Raw genomic sequence first — 16,689 nt, forward strand, 5'->3', positions numbered from 1 at the left:
TTGCAGGCACTAAGTAAGTTATTGAAGGACAAGGCAAAAGAAATAAAATGATCAGACTTACATTTTACGGACAGAAATGAGGCAGCAGGGCATGACAGAGGAACTAGAAGAAGGCCTAGAGGCAAGACAACCAATACAAAAGTGACAGTGACACTCTAAATCTTGGATAGTTCAGCCTGCCAAAACAAACTCACCACAGCCCAGGCAGCATAAACATTCACCAGGAAGTCCACAAGGAAGAAGCCAAAAGAAGTCTGCTAAGGGCTCACTCCTGGTTTAAAAACAGCCATTTTCTCAAATCTCCACCAGGAGAGAGCAGAGAGAAAGGACAGTCTCCTGTAGCTCTTCTTACAGGGGCACTATCCCCATTCAGGAGGGCTCTATGCTCATGATCTGATTTGCTCCAGAGCTCCCACCCCGATACCATCATGTTCGGTGTCAGGATCACAACAGATGGGTGGCGGGGAGGGGACAACAAGCAAGGCCACAGTTAATAAAGGGTGGGAGCTAGGTGAAAAGAATGAAAACTATTTCAAAGACAAACAAAAAGAGTTAACTACAGAATAGATTATGGACTAAAGTAAGGGAAAGGTCAAAAATGACAGCAAGGGAAGAGTGATATCAACAACCTAAGGAAAGAAAGTAAGAAGGAGAATCGGCTCTCCTCTTAAATAGGGTAACCACCAGCTCTCAGTGAGTCGAAAGATGTCCAACAGACTTTTAGAAAGAATACGACCAAAGCTTTAGAAATAGGATGAGAAAAACAGGCATGTTCTGTAACCATGTGTTTCAAAATGAGAGCTGAAACTGTGGAAGGTGATAAAATCACCAAATGAGATAGAGAGTGAAGCCAAAGGCTTTGTGTACACTGAGAAGACAAAAACAACCAATGCAAATTTCAGAGTCACAACTCAAGGACATTAAAAATAACTGTAGTCCACACAGCCTGAAGTATCAATACAGAAGGTATTTTTAAAACTATAAATCAAATTTCTCTAGAGGAAATCTATGATATGGGAGAAGCAAGTTACACTGGAAGATTAACAGAATAGACAGTGAGGAAGAAAAGACTAATCACCTTAAAGACACAGCAATAGGAAATATTCAGGACAAAACACAGAACAATTTAAAAACAAAAAAGAGGAGCAAGCGTTGCGGCACAGTGGGTTACACCACTGCCTGCAATGCCAGCACCCCACATGAGCACTGGTTTGAATCCCAGTTGTCGCGCTTCTGAGCCAGTTCCCTGCTAATATGCCTTGGAAAGCAGCAGAAGTTGGCCCAAGTACTTCGCCAAGTACTCTCACATGGGAGATCCTGTCTGGCCTGGCCGGTACTGGCCATTGCGACCATTTGGAGAGTGAATCAATAATGGATGGAAGATCTCTGTCTCCTCCTCTCACTGTGTAACTCCGCCTTTCAAACAAATAAATCTTTAAAAAGAGAGAAACAGTTTCCAACTAAAAATACTAAACTGATAACCAAATATAAATGCAAACCTCCTACGAATCCTGACTCCAAGAAAAAGCTGTAGGCGTCAGTGCTGTGGCACAGCAGGTTAAGCTGCCACCTGCAGTGCAGGCATCCCATAAGGATACCTGTTGAAGTACTGGCTGCTCCATTTCCCATCCAGTTCCCTGCTAATGGGCCTGGGAAAAGCAACATAAGGTGGCACAGGTCCTTGGGGCCCTGCCACCCACGTGGGAGAACCAGAAGAAGCTCCTAGCTCCTGGCTTCAGCCTAACCCAGCCTGGGCCGTTGCAACTATTTGAGGAGTGAACCACGAGATGGAAGATCTCTCTCTCTCTCTGTCTGTCTCTCCTTCTCTTTCTGTAACTCAAATAAATAAATCTTAAAAAAAAAAAAAAGCCTTTATCCACAGAAAGTTACGAAATTTTGAATATGAGCTATATAGTAAATGATATCATAGAATTATTGTTAACTGTCTTAGGTGGGATGATAGTAGTTTGGTCACATGGAAAAGTGTCCTAATTCTCAGGAGATTAATGCTGAAATATTAGGGTTCAACTATCATGTCTGCAATCTACTTTCAAATAATGCAGGTAGCATATATATGTATGTGGAAGCTATAAAATAAATCTGTCAAAATGTTAACAACTGCTGCCTCTAAGCAAAGAATATATGAATGTTCATGTAGCATTTTTTCAATACTTTGATGTCTTTTATAATAAAACAAGGGGAAATAAAGTTAGCATATCTATATGAAAAAAATATCACAGATGGTGGAGGCAAGTATGGCGTAGCAGGTTAAGCCACCACTTGCAACACCCACCCCTGCCTGCTCTGCTTCTTATCCAGCTTCCTGCTGATGTATCTTGGGAGGCTAGTGGATGATGGCTCCAGTGCTTAGGCCCTGCCACCCACATGGGAGACTAGGATGGAATTACAGGCTCTTGTTCAGCCTGGCCCAGAACTTGTTGTCGTAGCCATTTGGGGAATGAACCAGCAGAAAGGAGACTTCATTCTTTCCGTCTTCCCCTCTTTGTTACTCTACCTCTCAAATAAATTAATTCTAAAAAATCAGAAATAACAAAATACAAATAACTCAGAAAAATGCTTCCAAACATGACAGAAATAGTTAGAGCTACTTCATGTGCAAATAACTTCACAATCTAGAAGAAAAACATGAATAATGCAAAAATTACAAAATGACAATTAACAAAATATGTAAATTACCCCCCAAAAAAACTTTGAAAATATACTCAATTTGTCATAGTTTAGAGAAATGCAAAACAAAGCAATGTGATACCATTTTTCACTTATCAGATATATACTTTTTTGTTGCTTTGATAAAAACTATTGAAAACAAAGGACTGATGAAAATGTACTCTCACACAAATACAGAATTATACAACTATAACACGTTAACCTTTTGGATGGCAACTTGTAAAAAATTACTTTAAAGTTTAAAACATGAATACTCTTTAACTTAGCAACTCCACTTTTAGATGAGGAGTCAACAAACTTTAAAGGATCAGGTAATTTTTTTTTCAGCTTTGCAAATCACAGGGCCTCTGTCACAACCATTCCACTCATCCATTTTTGTTTCAAAGCAACCATAAACACATGAACAAGTGGATGTGGCTGTGCTCCAAAACTATTTACAAAAACAGGTGCTGGGCCTGGCATTGTATAGTGGGTAAAGTCATTGCCTGTGACACCAACATCCCATATGGGCACCAGTACATGTCCCAGCTGCTCCACTTCCAATCCAGCTCCCTGCTAATGGCCTGAGAAAGCAGCTGAAGATGGCCCAAATACTTGGGCCCTTGCCATCCACATGGGAGATGCAAATTAAGTTCCTGGCTCAGCTCTGGTCATTGCGGGCAACCACTGAATGTTTCTCCCTCTGTAACTGACTTTGAAATAAATAAATAAATCTTAAAAAAATATGTGCTCAACTATGGGCCACATTAAACTATGAACAACACAAACATACAAAAGAATCTCATAAAGTTCATGGAAAATGTAACTAGAATTAAAATATTTTTTTTAATTTTAATAGGATAAATTTATTTTGGTACAGAAAAATTTTTGAAATCCATGCAGTCTTTTTATAATATATTTTTTATGAATATTTTGATGATATACTTTAAAATAGCTTAGTAGAGGCCAGCACTGCAGCTCACTTGGCTAATCCTCCATCTGCGGCACCAGCACCCTGGGTTCTAGTCCCGGTTGGGGCGCCAGATTCTGTCCCGGTTACTCCTCTTCCAGTCTAGCTCTCTGCTGTGGCCCAGGAAGGCAATGGAGGATGGCCCAAGTGCTTGGGCCCTGCACCCACATGGGAGACCAGGAGGAAGCACCTGGCTCCTGGCTTCAGATCAGCATAGCGTGCCAGCCGTAGGGTCCATTTGGGGGGTGAACCAATAGAAAGGAAGACCTTTCTCTCCGTCTCTCTCTCTCGCTCACTAACTCTGCCTGTCAAAAATAAATACATAAATAAATATATAAATAAACAGCTTAGTAGAGCACTTGGTATAATGACAGAAAAACTGCAAATAAGTTTTTGTTTTTTGTTTTTTTGACAGGCAGAATGGACAGTGAGAGAGAGGCAGATAGAAAAGTCTTCCTTTACCGTTGGTTCACCCTCCAATGGCCGCTGTGGCCAGCGCTGTGCTGATCCAAAGCCAGGAGCCAGGTGCTTCTCCTGGTCTCCCATGTGGGTGCAGGGCCCAAACACTTGGGCCATCCTCCACTGCACTCCCAGGCCACAACAGAGAGCTGGACTGGAAGAGGAGCAACCAGGACAGAATTCGGTGCCCCGACCGGGACTAGAACCCGGGGTGCCAGCGCCACAGGCGGAGGATTAGCCTAGTGAGCCATGGCGCCGGCCAATAAGTATTTATTAATAGGATACTTAATTCATACTAACTAAACATACACTAATAGGGCAGCTGATAATTCACAGCAAGTCAACACAAATAATTTTAAGGGTCTGTATTTCTATTTTTTAAGATTTATTTATTTATTTGAAAGAGAGAGAGCAATAAAGATCTTCCATCTGCTGGTTTACTCCTCAGATGGCCACAACAGCCAGGGCTGGGCCAGGCAGAAGCCAAGCAGCCAGGAAATTCACCCAGGTCTCCCACATGGGTGGCAGGGGCCCAAGCACTTGGGCCATCTTCCACTGATTTTCCCAGGCCTTAAGCAAGGAGCTAGATCAGAAGAGGAGCTGCCAGGACTCAAATCGGCACCCATATGGAATGCCGGTGGCACAGGCAACAGCATATACTGTCTATGCCACACTACCAGCCCCAGTACAATGAAATATTACACAGATGTTTAAAAGAGTATGACATAACTATCTAAAAGTAGGGGAAAATCTCGAGGATAAGTTATTAAGTAAAAAAGGTAAGAGGTAGAACACTACATATTAGTATAAAATATATCTATTAGAAAAATCACATCTGTATTACTTTTCCTGATTTTCTGTATGGATACATAAGAAACTGAAGCTACATCTGGGCAGATGGATTAATGGGTAAGATTTGAAGAAAAGTCTCACTTCTTATTTTATAACCTTTTGAATTTTTACCACGTGCTTGCAACTTTTATAACCACTTTTATAATACAATGAAATAAATGAATTGGCACACAGTGAGTGTTTAATAAGTGTTATGTGAATGAATAATGACTAACTAGAGAAGGTTCATCAAGTGGGCAGATGGGGACAAAAGCCAGCTGTGGAGTAATCACAGAGTAACTAGGGTGGAAAGTGGATCCAGCAAAGGCAAGTGCTTGCAGTTAGCACTGCACATTGCAGGACGACTCTTCAGTACCCTTTCCTTCCAGATTTAGGGTCAGGTTCCAAACTGTGTAAACCCACACAGGATGAAGCCCTCTCTCTGTCAAACAACTGGTTCAGGGGTTGCCAGGTCTAAATCAATGATCTGGAAAAGCTATAGGAAACCTGAAAATGCAACAGGGAATGGATAAGAAATTAATGAAAGCATTGTATCTGATCTACAAACTTTTGTGACTCCCCCGTATCGCTACCTAAGTGGCAGCTTGGGGAAAAGACACATAAGCAAAGGATTATCAGCATCCAAACAGGAGGCTGAGATAAACGGTATTAGGACACTATCAGAGGCACCAGTGAAATTCCTGATCATAACTGAGTTTGAGGCCTGATAAAGACAAACCTAGAGAGACAAAGAAATGAAGAAACAAGAAAGTATGACTACGTATCCAGAGAAAATAAGGAGGAACCAAGGGACTATGTGTGGTGAGGAAGGCAAAGACCTCAAAGGTCAAAACAAGAGTCACAGAGCAGGTCACAGCAACCAGAGGCCTAGTTCTGCTTCTAATACCTCAGCAGGAAAAGCAGTTCCAGTGATGAGCCCTAGAGGAGCTGAGGCAGAGCGCTGATATTTGTGGCTGACACTGAGCAGCTGAAGGGCCATGAGGCCAATGCTGACTGGGGCCAGCATGAATCACCAGTCAAGTTTTCTTCATTGACCTTTGCTTGGCAAAGTGAGAGAAATGGTCACAGAGGTAGACGATCTGAGGCCACAAGAGAAGCAGTAACTTGTTGAGGGGAATAATATTTAAAATCTTTTCTTGAGTTTAGAAGACCTAATTAGGTCCCTATTCAGGTAAGTCACCTCTGAGATGCATGACCTTGAAGCAACAAGCAACTTCCCTGGACATTATGTTCTATCAACAAGAGTACCTACCGTCACGGGTTATTGTAAAGATTACTTCAGATAATGCTTATAAACTGTTGAAAAGGTGCCTGGCACATGACAGTCAAAAATATTGGCTATTTTACTAACAATAGTCAAGCAGGAGCACTATAGGACGAGTCCCTTGCCAAATGTCCCCTTCTGCCTAGTCAGTTACAAGAACAAACCAAAGCAAAAGAGGTATGAATGCCTTTAGCAGACGCCCTGCATCTGGGAAGACAGCTTCTAGTCAAGGTGAGGCATCAGGAGTGCTTGGCTGATGCAGGATTTGATCCTGCAGGGGCAGAAATTCAAAACAGTATAATGGCATCATTATTACTCTAAAAACTTCGAAAACTAAATAATGCATCTTCCTTTAAGTAAGTCCCCACAGTAGTATTTGGAAACAATGTTAGAACACAGATATAATCCAGCCAGGAGAAATGTCAACATACTACAAAGGTGGTACCGCTTGATGGGTAAACAAACTAGCTAGAAAATTCAACATCAGTTTCTGAATTTACAGAATATGACCTCCTTCTCCAATGTAACAGAAGCAAAGTTATCCATTTTTAGGCAACCCCAAGTGCTACCAAAAATCAAAGTTTCAAAATGCAAAAACTGATAATAAATTAATTTACATTTTCAAAGCTTTTTTCTAATCAAAACAATGTACGTTCAGTAGAAAACTGGAAAGAATGAAAAAGTACAAAGTCATAAAGGAAAAAGTTAACCTCACTACACAAAAACAATTACTATCAATATTTTACATAGCCTTTCCACTCTTTTGAATATATTTTCTCATTACATCATGAGATGAGACTGTATATACAGCATCATAGCCTATTAAGCACTCTCCCTGCTTTAATGCTAAGTTACTAAACTAATGACTTACTCTATAAAGACCTTTATTGTTTGGGTCAAGTTATTTTAATAATCGATATGCCCCTTATGTAATTTCCTACAGTCAATTTTTAATCCCATGTACTTCTTTTCAGAACCCTAGAAGGTAATGAAAAAGCCAAAAATACCATTATATATCTTTGACATGCTATAAGCTATGCTGCTTTGAAAGCAGATTTCACACATAGAAAAAAGGATCATAATTTAAAAATCTGTACTTATTTCCATACTTGGTGCTGGTTAATTTTTCCACCCTACCTGCTGTCAGGGACCATTTTAAGATGACCTGAAACAAACTATTTTTCACAACTATAGACAGCCTAAACCAGAGTTTTCTCCTTCATACAAAGAAATAGGAAATTAAATTTAATTACCTTTTAAAATGATTAATTTTACTAAATGAGTGATGAAATAATAATATACATATAATTATTTCTATTTCTCATTTTTCTATTTCCTGGTTCATGTTGTAAGTCTTTTCAAATTAAGATGTGCTATTGAGTGATAACTTTCAGGTCTCATTTTTTAAATAATAAATCATTCACCCACAATATTTAAGCATCTTAAATATACAACAGACCCAACTACCCCAGAAAACTCAGAGCACTAAATGCTGCTGTTTGAGCATGACTTTTTATTAATGTCCCTAAACTCCACACTTCAGTGTAGTTTTCTTCTATTGATTCCAACATCCAAAAAAGTTAACATTTTATGTAAACTAACCCTAACAGAAACATTAAAAACAATCCCACAAACACAATGGCTCAAGCGTTTGAAACACTTCATCACCAAAGAACTCTCTCACATTTACCCTCAATCTATATTCTTACAACACCTTTGTAACAAAGAACCCGAAGAGCAAGGTCCTTTGTCAAAGCCATGTAACCAGCCCTGGGAGGTGGGTCCTCCCAGTTCACAGAGGTGCACATGGCCTTGGGCCCCAGACTCATCCACCCCAGAACCATGAACTCCAAAAGGCCCACCAAGGCTTCCTTAGACATCATCAGAACACCTAGTGAAGCCACTCAACAGCGAACGCATCTCCTGCTGCCAATCAACTCTGAGACCTAGGCACCCATTGGGAAACCTTTAGCACTGTGTAAGCTCACAGATGGGATTTCTAGTTTAAATGTCGCCAAAGTGGGAGGCAGTTTCTGCAGCTCAAATAGTGGTGACAGTCAGCGCTGCGGCTCACTAGGCTAATACTCTGCCTGCGGCGCCAGCACACTGGGTTCTAGTCCCGGTTGGGGTGCCGGATCCTGTCCCAGTTGCCCCTCTTCCAGGCGAGCTCTCTGCTATGGCCCAGGAGTGCAGTGGAGGATGGCCCAGGTCCTTGGGCCCTGCACCCGCATGGGAGACCAGGAGTGGCACCTGGCTCGTGGCTTTGGATCGGCCAGCGCAGTGCGCCCGCTGCGGCGGCCATTGGAGGGTGAACCAATGGTAAAGGAGGACCTGTCTCTGTCTCTCTCTCTCTCACTGTCCACTCTGCCTGTCAAAAAAAAAAAAAAAAAAATAGTGGTGACAACTCAAGCTCGGTACGGTCTACGAGTGTCTTTTGACTGAGATCCTCTATTGGACATCTGTTTCCCTCCAACACGTGGTATCTGCTCCTCTCAAATCATTAAGGAAATACACAGGTTTTACGGGGGAGGGGGTGGGGGGAGGCTGGAGAACTGTGAAGAACTCAAATCCTTTTAAGCAAAAATTTTGGAAAAACATTAGTACCAAGGGTGGGTTCTTTATTGTTTTTGTTTTTTTTTAACTCTGAGTACGATTTTCCAAATACTGCATGGCTGCAATTCGCAAACTTTCACAGGGAGACAGCAGGCGGTGTCCCGCAAGTCAGCCACCTTTTCAGTCCAACAGGCATCCGGGTGTGGCAGAAAGTGCGGGACCCAGAAAGAATTAGCACTGCTTTCTAGATCCCGTAGGGGACACCCCGATTCACTTCTCGGGTTCCTCTTGTGAAAAATGCCTGGATTCCGTCTCCAACTATGTCCTCGCAGTTCTACAACCTGTCCCTGCCGGGAGTCCGTGGCCGGGCTGTGAAACTTACTCCGGTGTCGGGGGGACTACCAACTCTGACGGCGGTGCTCTGGCGAGCAACCTGGCAGGTCGCACGGTTGCAGGTCGGGGTTGGGGGGGAGCCCACCTCACTGACCCAGGGGTCACTGCAAACTTCGCCGGCCTGACCTACGGTCCGGCTGCGTCGGCACAGCGGGGTGAGGTCGGACCACCCGCTCAGGGGCTTAGTCCCCAGTCCGGCCCCGCGGGCGCTGGAAGGCCTTCACGCGTCCTCGGACCCAAACACTCCTTCCTTCGCCGCAGGCTCTTCCCCGCCCCTTCCTGGGACCCCAAAAGGGCGCTGAATCCTGTTCTTGCGGTCGGGATTGGGGGGCACTAGCGGCGGCCGCAGAAGAGGGTCAGGCCTTCGGGTTTCACACCCCAACCCAACCACGGAACGTCCCGTGACAGGACCGCCCCGGCGGTCCGGGCGCGAGAGGCAGGCGGCCGGGGCAGGGCCGGAGGGAGGAGGCAGAAGGTCCTTACCCACTGCAAGGCTGGCAGCTGCTGGCCGCGGCCGCTGGCTCCAGGAGCGGAGGCCGGAGGCGGCTCCTCGGAGCCATAAGGAGGCTGCCATGCTGCCCCCCGCCCCGCCTCCCGCGGCGACCTCCGCCACCTCCCGGCGGGACCCACTGACTGCGAGTATGCGCAGCGGAGCAGGCGGACACGGCCGCGGCGTGGGAGCGCGCACGCACGCGCTCTCGTCTCTCGGAGCGGGCGCCCGCCCGCGATGGGAGGGGCGCAGCGTCGAGGGGTGCGGCCCGGCGGGACGGGGGTCCGTCAATCCCCTTACGGACAGAGGAGCTAGCCAATCAGAGCTTCCAAGTCCGCTGCGGCTTCGCGTAACACCAATAGGAGGCGCCTGGCCCCGCCCCCAGGTTTCCTCCTGGTTTACAGCCCGCGGGCGGGAATGTCCTTGTTTACGACAAGGAGGAGGGTGTGTGGGAGGCGGTGGCTGTCACTCTCTACCGCCCCCAGGTAGCACCTGCTTCTGCGGAACCGCCCCTTCCGAGGTTGTTGTCAAGACGTGTGGTTCTTTATAGTTAAAGATACTGATGCGATTTTTAAACAAGAGCAGAAATCCCCAGCCTTTACAGTATAGGGATACAGTTTTACTTAAATAACACACTGATCTCCTGATGTTAGCTTTCTACTTTTTGTATCTACTCTTTGGAAAGCCATCGCAGAAATCTACCAACAATTTTTCACGTCATTTGATTGTATTTAACCCAACACTTTCTCAACAAATTTGAAAAAGAGTAGGAAGACGAGTTGGTAATGTTCTTTTTGAAGAGTAGAATTATTAGGAACTTACATTTTTGTTCCAAGAAATTTTAAAATCCTCGATCCTACAACCATGTTCTAAGCAAAGGCTAAAGGGAAAGCAAGATCCAAAAATCGTGTATAGGTATGCATGTCTGTTAGAGAGACGGCATTGTTCATTCTTTGGTCGTGTTTGATGTGCCCACTTGACTCTCTGAACCCCTTGGAGGTAGCTGCGGGGTTTCCCCTCTCCACTGACACCACCAAAAGTCTGGGCAGCACAAGCACACCAATGCAAATTTTTGCAGTCTTTGGAGAAATGCAGAACAGGAGGAAGAGATGAGGAGTAGCTTCCACCCCTGGTGGAAGTTGTATTCACTTGCCTAGGGTTGTACTCACTAAACCTCTTAATCTAAGTAGCAGAATCAACAGATTTGACTTTGACATTGTTTTAGTTCCTCTTCCCAGTCACCCGTGCAGTTGGAAGCAGCTAAAGGGAAAGCAAAAATACTGGATAATTTCCAAGCAGGCTCTCTCAAGGCTCTGTGCATGCTAGCAGTGTTTCCAGGAACTGGTACAAGGTCATCTCTGTAACTGGCAGGCCACAATTCCCTTTTCTGGCTGTCTCCCCACCCTAGCCCTCTACCCCACACCAAACTACTAAAGGAAGCAAAGTGGAGAAGGAAGGTAGGAAAAACTAATTTCAGGTATGGGAGTTTCCTGGAATTGAGTCCTGGCTCCTAGACAACCCATTGGTTTCTGGAGCATTTTCCTCCTGTTTCTCTTTTTTGGGTTTCTTTAGCCTGTGTCTGGAATAGACCCTCCTGCAACCAATAAACGCAGCCCTATAGATTTCTGTGATTAACTGCTGAACTGCCCCATGCCTTCCAACCATGTCAGCCTACGTGGCAGAGCTGTTTACAACGCAAGACAGCACATCAGTTGATCGCTGCAGCTCCTAGGGTTTATATCTAATCAGATTGCTTTTGTCAGTTTTATTGTGAGCTACCGTTTTTTTGTTTTTTTGTGGGTTGTTTATAGGGCTCTTTTCTTGAAAATGAGCATTTCTTTACAAAAGGCTGGCTCCTGTGAATGGCGATCTAAGACTAAGACAGAAAGGGGGGAAGGGCTCAGGAAGAGCAGGCAGAGCTCAAGCTGGCCATGAAGTCTTTTTTGCTTTGCTTTTGTTTCATTTTATTGTAGGTTTTTTTTTTTTTTGACACATGATGGTAAAGTGGTATTGAAAGTTTATTTTGCTCAGCTGTGATCAGAGAATAAGTCATAAGTCTCCCTACACCATGCAGACTGCTAGCCCCTCTTTTTTTTTTTTTTTTATTTGACAGGTAGAGTTAGACAGTGAGAGAGAGAGGGAGAGAGGGAGAGATCCTCCCTCCGCTGGTTCACAACCCAAATGGCCGCCACGGCTGGAGCTACGCCGATCCAAAGCCAGGAGCCAGGCACTTCCTCCTGGTCTCCCACACGGGCGCAGGGGCCCAAGCACCCGGGCCATCCTCTACTGCCCTCCCGGGCCACAGCAGAGAGCTGGACTGGAAGAGGAGCAATTGGGACTAGAACCTGGCGCCCATATGGGCCGCAGGCGGCAGATTAGCTAAGTGAGCCACGGTGCAGGCCCCTGCTATCCCCTCTTAGAAGCCCAATACTGAGTCACACACTGAGAAATTTTCATAGGTTTCTGATAAGCATGTGTTTTTTTTTTTTTTTAGCAACTCTTACTGTTTGAAGACACTTGAATCTATTATTGTATTCACAACAGCTGTTATCGTGTGACCAGCTTTGCCTACCAGATACCACTGTATGAAAGTTTGCAACTTCTCCCTAAGTCTTGCCACACATTTTTGTTTGGAATTGGGTTTCAGTGCATTTTAATGGCCTTTGACTTTCACTTCCAGGAAGATAGAGTAGATGTGTTTTCCCCAACTTCCCCTACTTATCACAACTAAAAACTTGGACATTAAGTATAAAATAAATAAGACTCTGAGGGATCAGCATTGTGATCTAGTGGGTTAAGCTGCCACCTGCAACACCAGCATCCCATATGGATGCTGGTTGGAGTCCTGGTTGTTCCACTTCTGATCCGGCTCCCTGTTAATGCACCTACAAAGGCAGCAGGAGATGGTTCAAGTGCTTGGGCCCCTGCCATCAACATGGGAGACCCTGATGGAGTTCCAGGCTCTGGATTATGCCTGGCCCAGCCCTGGACATTGTGGCCACTTGGGGAATGAAACAGCAGATTGAAGAGCTGTCTCTCTGTCTCTTCTCTCTGTAACTACTTCTAAAATAAATAAAATAAACCTTTAAAAGAAGAAGAAGACGATGACAAGGTGGAAAGCAGTCATACCAGCTGGGGACTTCAGGACCCAAAGAGGAACACTGTGGTAAGCCTTGGGTTTTCACTGAGCCTTTTCTATCCCAGACTGGGTGTTAGAGATGCTGAAAACCAGAAACCTGAAAATGTCAAGGGGTGTAGACAAAACATGTTCAATAAAAGTCTGCACTCTCTAGCTTTTCATCAAAAGATAAAAGAAAGGCAACATAGCAAGATGACAAACACATGAAAGATTAACCCCCCCCACACACACACACACATACACACTATGGCTCCCAGCCCACAAAACCAAGGTCAAGTGGAGAACCTAGACTTCCAGACTCTTCATGTTATGATGAGACACTCAACATCCTAACCCTAAACCCATAACAGTGGTGTCATTAAAATTCAAGTAGAAAGCTGGAACTTTGGTCCTTAACACCAGGCAGTAGCAAGTACTCCTCTACACACATGCTCCCCATTCCCCTGGTGTCAGCAGAACAGCTAGCTGCACAGCTCCTGTGACAGTCAGATGGGCAAACAGGCACTTAGGTTGGTCTTGGTTGCAAAATGCTTACTTCCCCCAAAAGTTATCTTTAACAAGATCAAAGTGCCAATCCCACTGCATGCTTCTCCCCAAAAGCTTCCTTTAGCAAGACAGAAGTACCTATCCCACTCCCAGGGAGTTTCTGGTTAAGAAGTCACAGATGGATTCCACCTTCCACCCTTCTGAGGTTTGCTGTTGTTTGTCATCATGAGCAAGCTAGACAGGACAGGCAAGACTACAAATCCAGCCTTTTGATGGGTTTTGTTTTGGTCCTTTAACTGATTGTTAGCTGCTATTCTGTTTCTTTTCTTTTTTCCTTTCTCCCAAAAATGTGCTTAAAAGACTCGGACCCTCACAGTTCCTGGGGTCTGCCTCTCCTAGAGCCCCCTCCTGGCTGCTGCAGCAGGAGATTCCTGACATAAACAAATCTTACTTTGCTCTCTGCCCTGTCTGCATGGAAATTCTTTCACGTGACACAAAGCACTGAGGTCATCTTTCTCTGCCACCATTTCACCCATAGCACTCCTCTATGGGATGTGAAGGATGCAAGGGTCAGCTTAACCTGCTGAAGCACAATCCACCAGCCCGAGAACAGAAGGTCTAAATAATACCCAAAAATAAAATGGGGGCCTGCATTGTTTCGTAGCTGCTTTACGGTGACACCAGCATCCCGTAAGAGCACCAGTTATAGTCCTGGATGCTCTGCTTCTGATCCAGCTCCCTGCTAATGCACCTGAGAAAGCAGCAGGAGATGGCCCAAGTGTTTGGGCCCCTGCCATCCACATGGGAAACCCAGATAGGGTTCCACGTTCCTGGCTTTGGCCTGGCCCAACCCCTTCTGTTATAACTATTTGGGCAGGAAATCAGCAGATGTAACATAAATGATCTCTCTCTATGTTTCTCTCTCTCTTCTTTTTTCTCTCTCCTCCTCTCTCTGTAACTTTGCCCTTCAAATAAATCAATGAATTTTTAAAAGGATAATATTCAGAGTGTCATAATATCCAAAGACCAGATTTCAATAAAAAAACATACATCATACTAAAAACAGGAATGAAAAAAGACAGTCAATTTCAAAACCAAGAAGATGAACAAATTAAAATTATCTAAGATCTGAAAGCAGCCATCAGAGAAGATTTCAATGGGCAATTAAAACATACTTGGAATACATAGAAAAATAATTTCAGCAAAGAAATAGAAGATGAAAGAAAAAAAGTAGAAGAAATGGAAATTCTACAACAGAAAAATGTGATAACCAAAATTTTAAAATTCAGTGAATGAGTTCAGCAATATAAAAGAGGAAAGAATCAGTGAACTGGAAGACAGAATAACAGAAATTATACAAACCAAACAACAAAGAGAAAACAGACTGGGGGTGAAAAAGCATAGTCCAGGGACTTGTGGTACAACTGCAACAAAAGCTCTAGCATTCCTGAAATTGTGAGGAGGGCATTGTTATGTCCTAACAATCCTCCAAAAGGCTCCAACTCGAAACTCAGTTGCGTGGGGGATTACATTTCCTCTACATGTATTTTGGGAGCAACATTCAGGTCATAGCACAAGTGACTTAAAGAATTTAATTTGCTCAAAGAAATAGAAATGAATGCATTGGTCCTTATTCCTGACAGAGCCTGCATAGGCCTTACTTAAGAGAGACTTGTGATTTGAGTCTCTCTGCCTGCTGGGAAGTTGGTGCTGGCTTCATCTCCAAGCACTGTGCACGGTTCTAGTTGCTCCCATGGCAAATGCCAGTGGCTGCAGCGGCTTGTATTCTCTTACTGAATCATTGGGATGAGAGGAAATGTTCTTCCTCACAGAAACTCCAGTCCCCATCAGATCACAGCTTATTACTGAATCAATTCCAATGGCCAAAACAATGGGATACATCAAAACATGAGCCATTCTCACTGAAGCCAAACTATTTGAGTACAGAGGATGAGGAAAAGCTATGCCTTGCTTTTTTTTTTAAAATTAATTAATTTATTTATTTTATTTTTGACAGGCAGAGTGGATAGTGAGAGAGAGAGAGAGAGAGAGAGAGAGAGAAAGGTCTTCCTTTTGCCGTTGGTTCACCCTCCAATGGCTGCTGCAGCCGGCGCACCACGCTGATCCGATGGCAGGAGCCAGGTGCTTCTCCTGGTCTCCCATGGGGTGCAGGGCCCAAGCACTTGGGCCATCCTCCACTGCACTCCCGGGCCACAGCAGAGAGCTGGCCTGGAAGAGGGGCAACCGGGACAGAATCCGGCGCCCCGACCGGGACTAGAACCCGGGGTGCCGGCACCGCAAGGCGGAGGATTAGCCTGTTGAGCCACGGCGCCGGCTATGCCTTGCTTTTTTACTCTAAAAAGGAGGAAAGACTGCAGGGTAACAGCAATGGCTGTCAACCTCAGACAATAATGGAGCAAATTAACCCACAGACATGACTTCAGACAAGCCTTAGACTGGCAGCTCCGGATAAGATCTCATCCTCAAAATGCGCTACAGTGTTTTTGAAAACTGGATGCCAAATTCCTTCATACAAATCATACGATCCCCCATAGTGACATCATATGTTTATATAACCCACTGGCCCTTTTGTGACTCAGGAAACTGTGGGTCAACTCTGTTCAATGTTCCATATATCAATTGCAACAAAAATAATCGAGATACAGTTCTACTTTTGTTTATTTGGTTTTGTTTGGGTATAATACCAGAGGCCCCTGACATTATTTCCACCTCTGACCCCATTCATCTGTACAGATCATAAAGCAGTAGTTTGCAGTTCTGAATACACAGTAGAACTTTTTTAAAATATCAAATCCCAGTCTCCATCCAACAGTAATTTCCAAGGTCAGTCATAGAGTATTTGAATTTATTTTTCATTTCTTCAAGTGATACTGCTGTACAGTGAACATTAAGAGCTACTCCTAAAGAGGGTAAAACAATCTAAGACATAAGAGAAGTTCAGGAATGAATCAAACTGATGACAATAGCCACAGAAAAAGGCAGTGATGAGAGAGATCTAGAAGGCAAAACTGATATTACCAGTTACCTCTGGGAGTTGAAGGCAAAGTTGTAATGTAGGTACACTGCCAAACTTTTGACTTGGTTGACTGGACAGATAGATGAAAGTGCCATTCCTGGATCATGTTGAATTGAGGTGGATATGGGGACAATTGGCCAGGTGGAGAAGCTGAGTTCAGAGATGCATGTTTATCCGTGGGCTAATAGATGATAATGAAAGTTTTGATTGTAGATGAACTCACTCCAAACACTTCTAAAGTAAGAAGAGAACATGATTTTGCTGATAAAATCAGCGAACACCCTGAAGGAGTTTGCTTTGTTTTTCATTGCTGTAATGAAATTCTTGAGGCAGGCTACTTTGTGAAGCAAAGAGGTGCTGTTTCATCTCAGCCGCCAAC

General features: G+C 44.2%; 1 protein-coding gene across 1 annotated transcript in view; it reads right to left on the reverse strand.

Annotated features, from left to right (window-relative positions):
• Positions 1 to 9,831, reverse strand: part of HIBADH (3-hydroxyisobutyrate dehydrogenase) — a 132,035-nt gene extending 122,204 nt beyond the window's left edge. Inside the window, exon 1 of the mRNA XM_062178680.1 lies at positions 9,642 to 9,831. Coding sequence (XP_062034664.1) covers positions 9,642 to 9,732 — 91 coding nt within the window. The 5' untranslated portion in view covers positions 9,733 to 9,831. The remainder of the gene's footprint in view (positions 1 to 9,641) is intronic.
• Between the last annotated feature and the right edge of the window lie 6,858 nt (positions 9,832 to 16,689).

Source organism: Lepus europaeus, chromosome 20, assembly GCF_033115175.1.
Source record: "Lepus europaeus isolate LE1 chromosome 20, mLepTim1.pri, whole genome shotgun sequence".
In the NCBI taxonomy this organism is placed as follows: domain Eukaryota; kingdom Metazoa; phylum Chordata; class Mammalia; order Lagomorpha; family Leporidae; genus Lepus; species Lepus europaeus.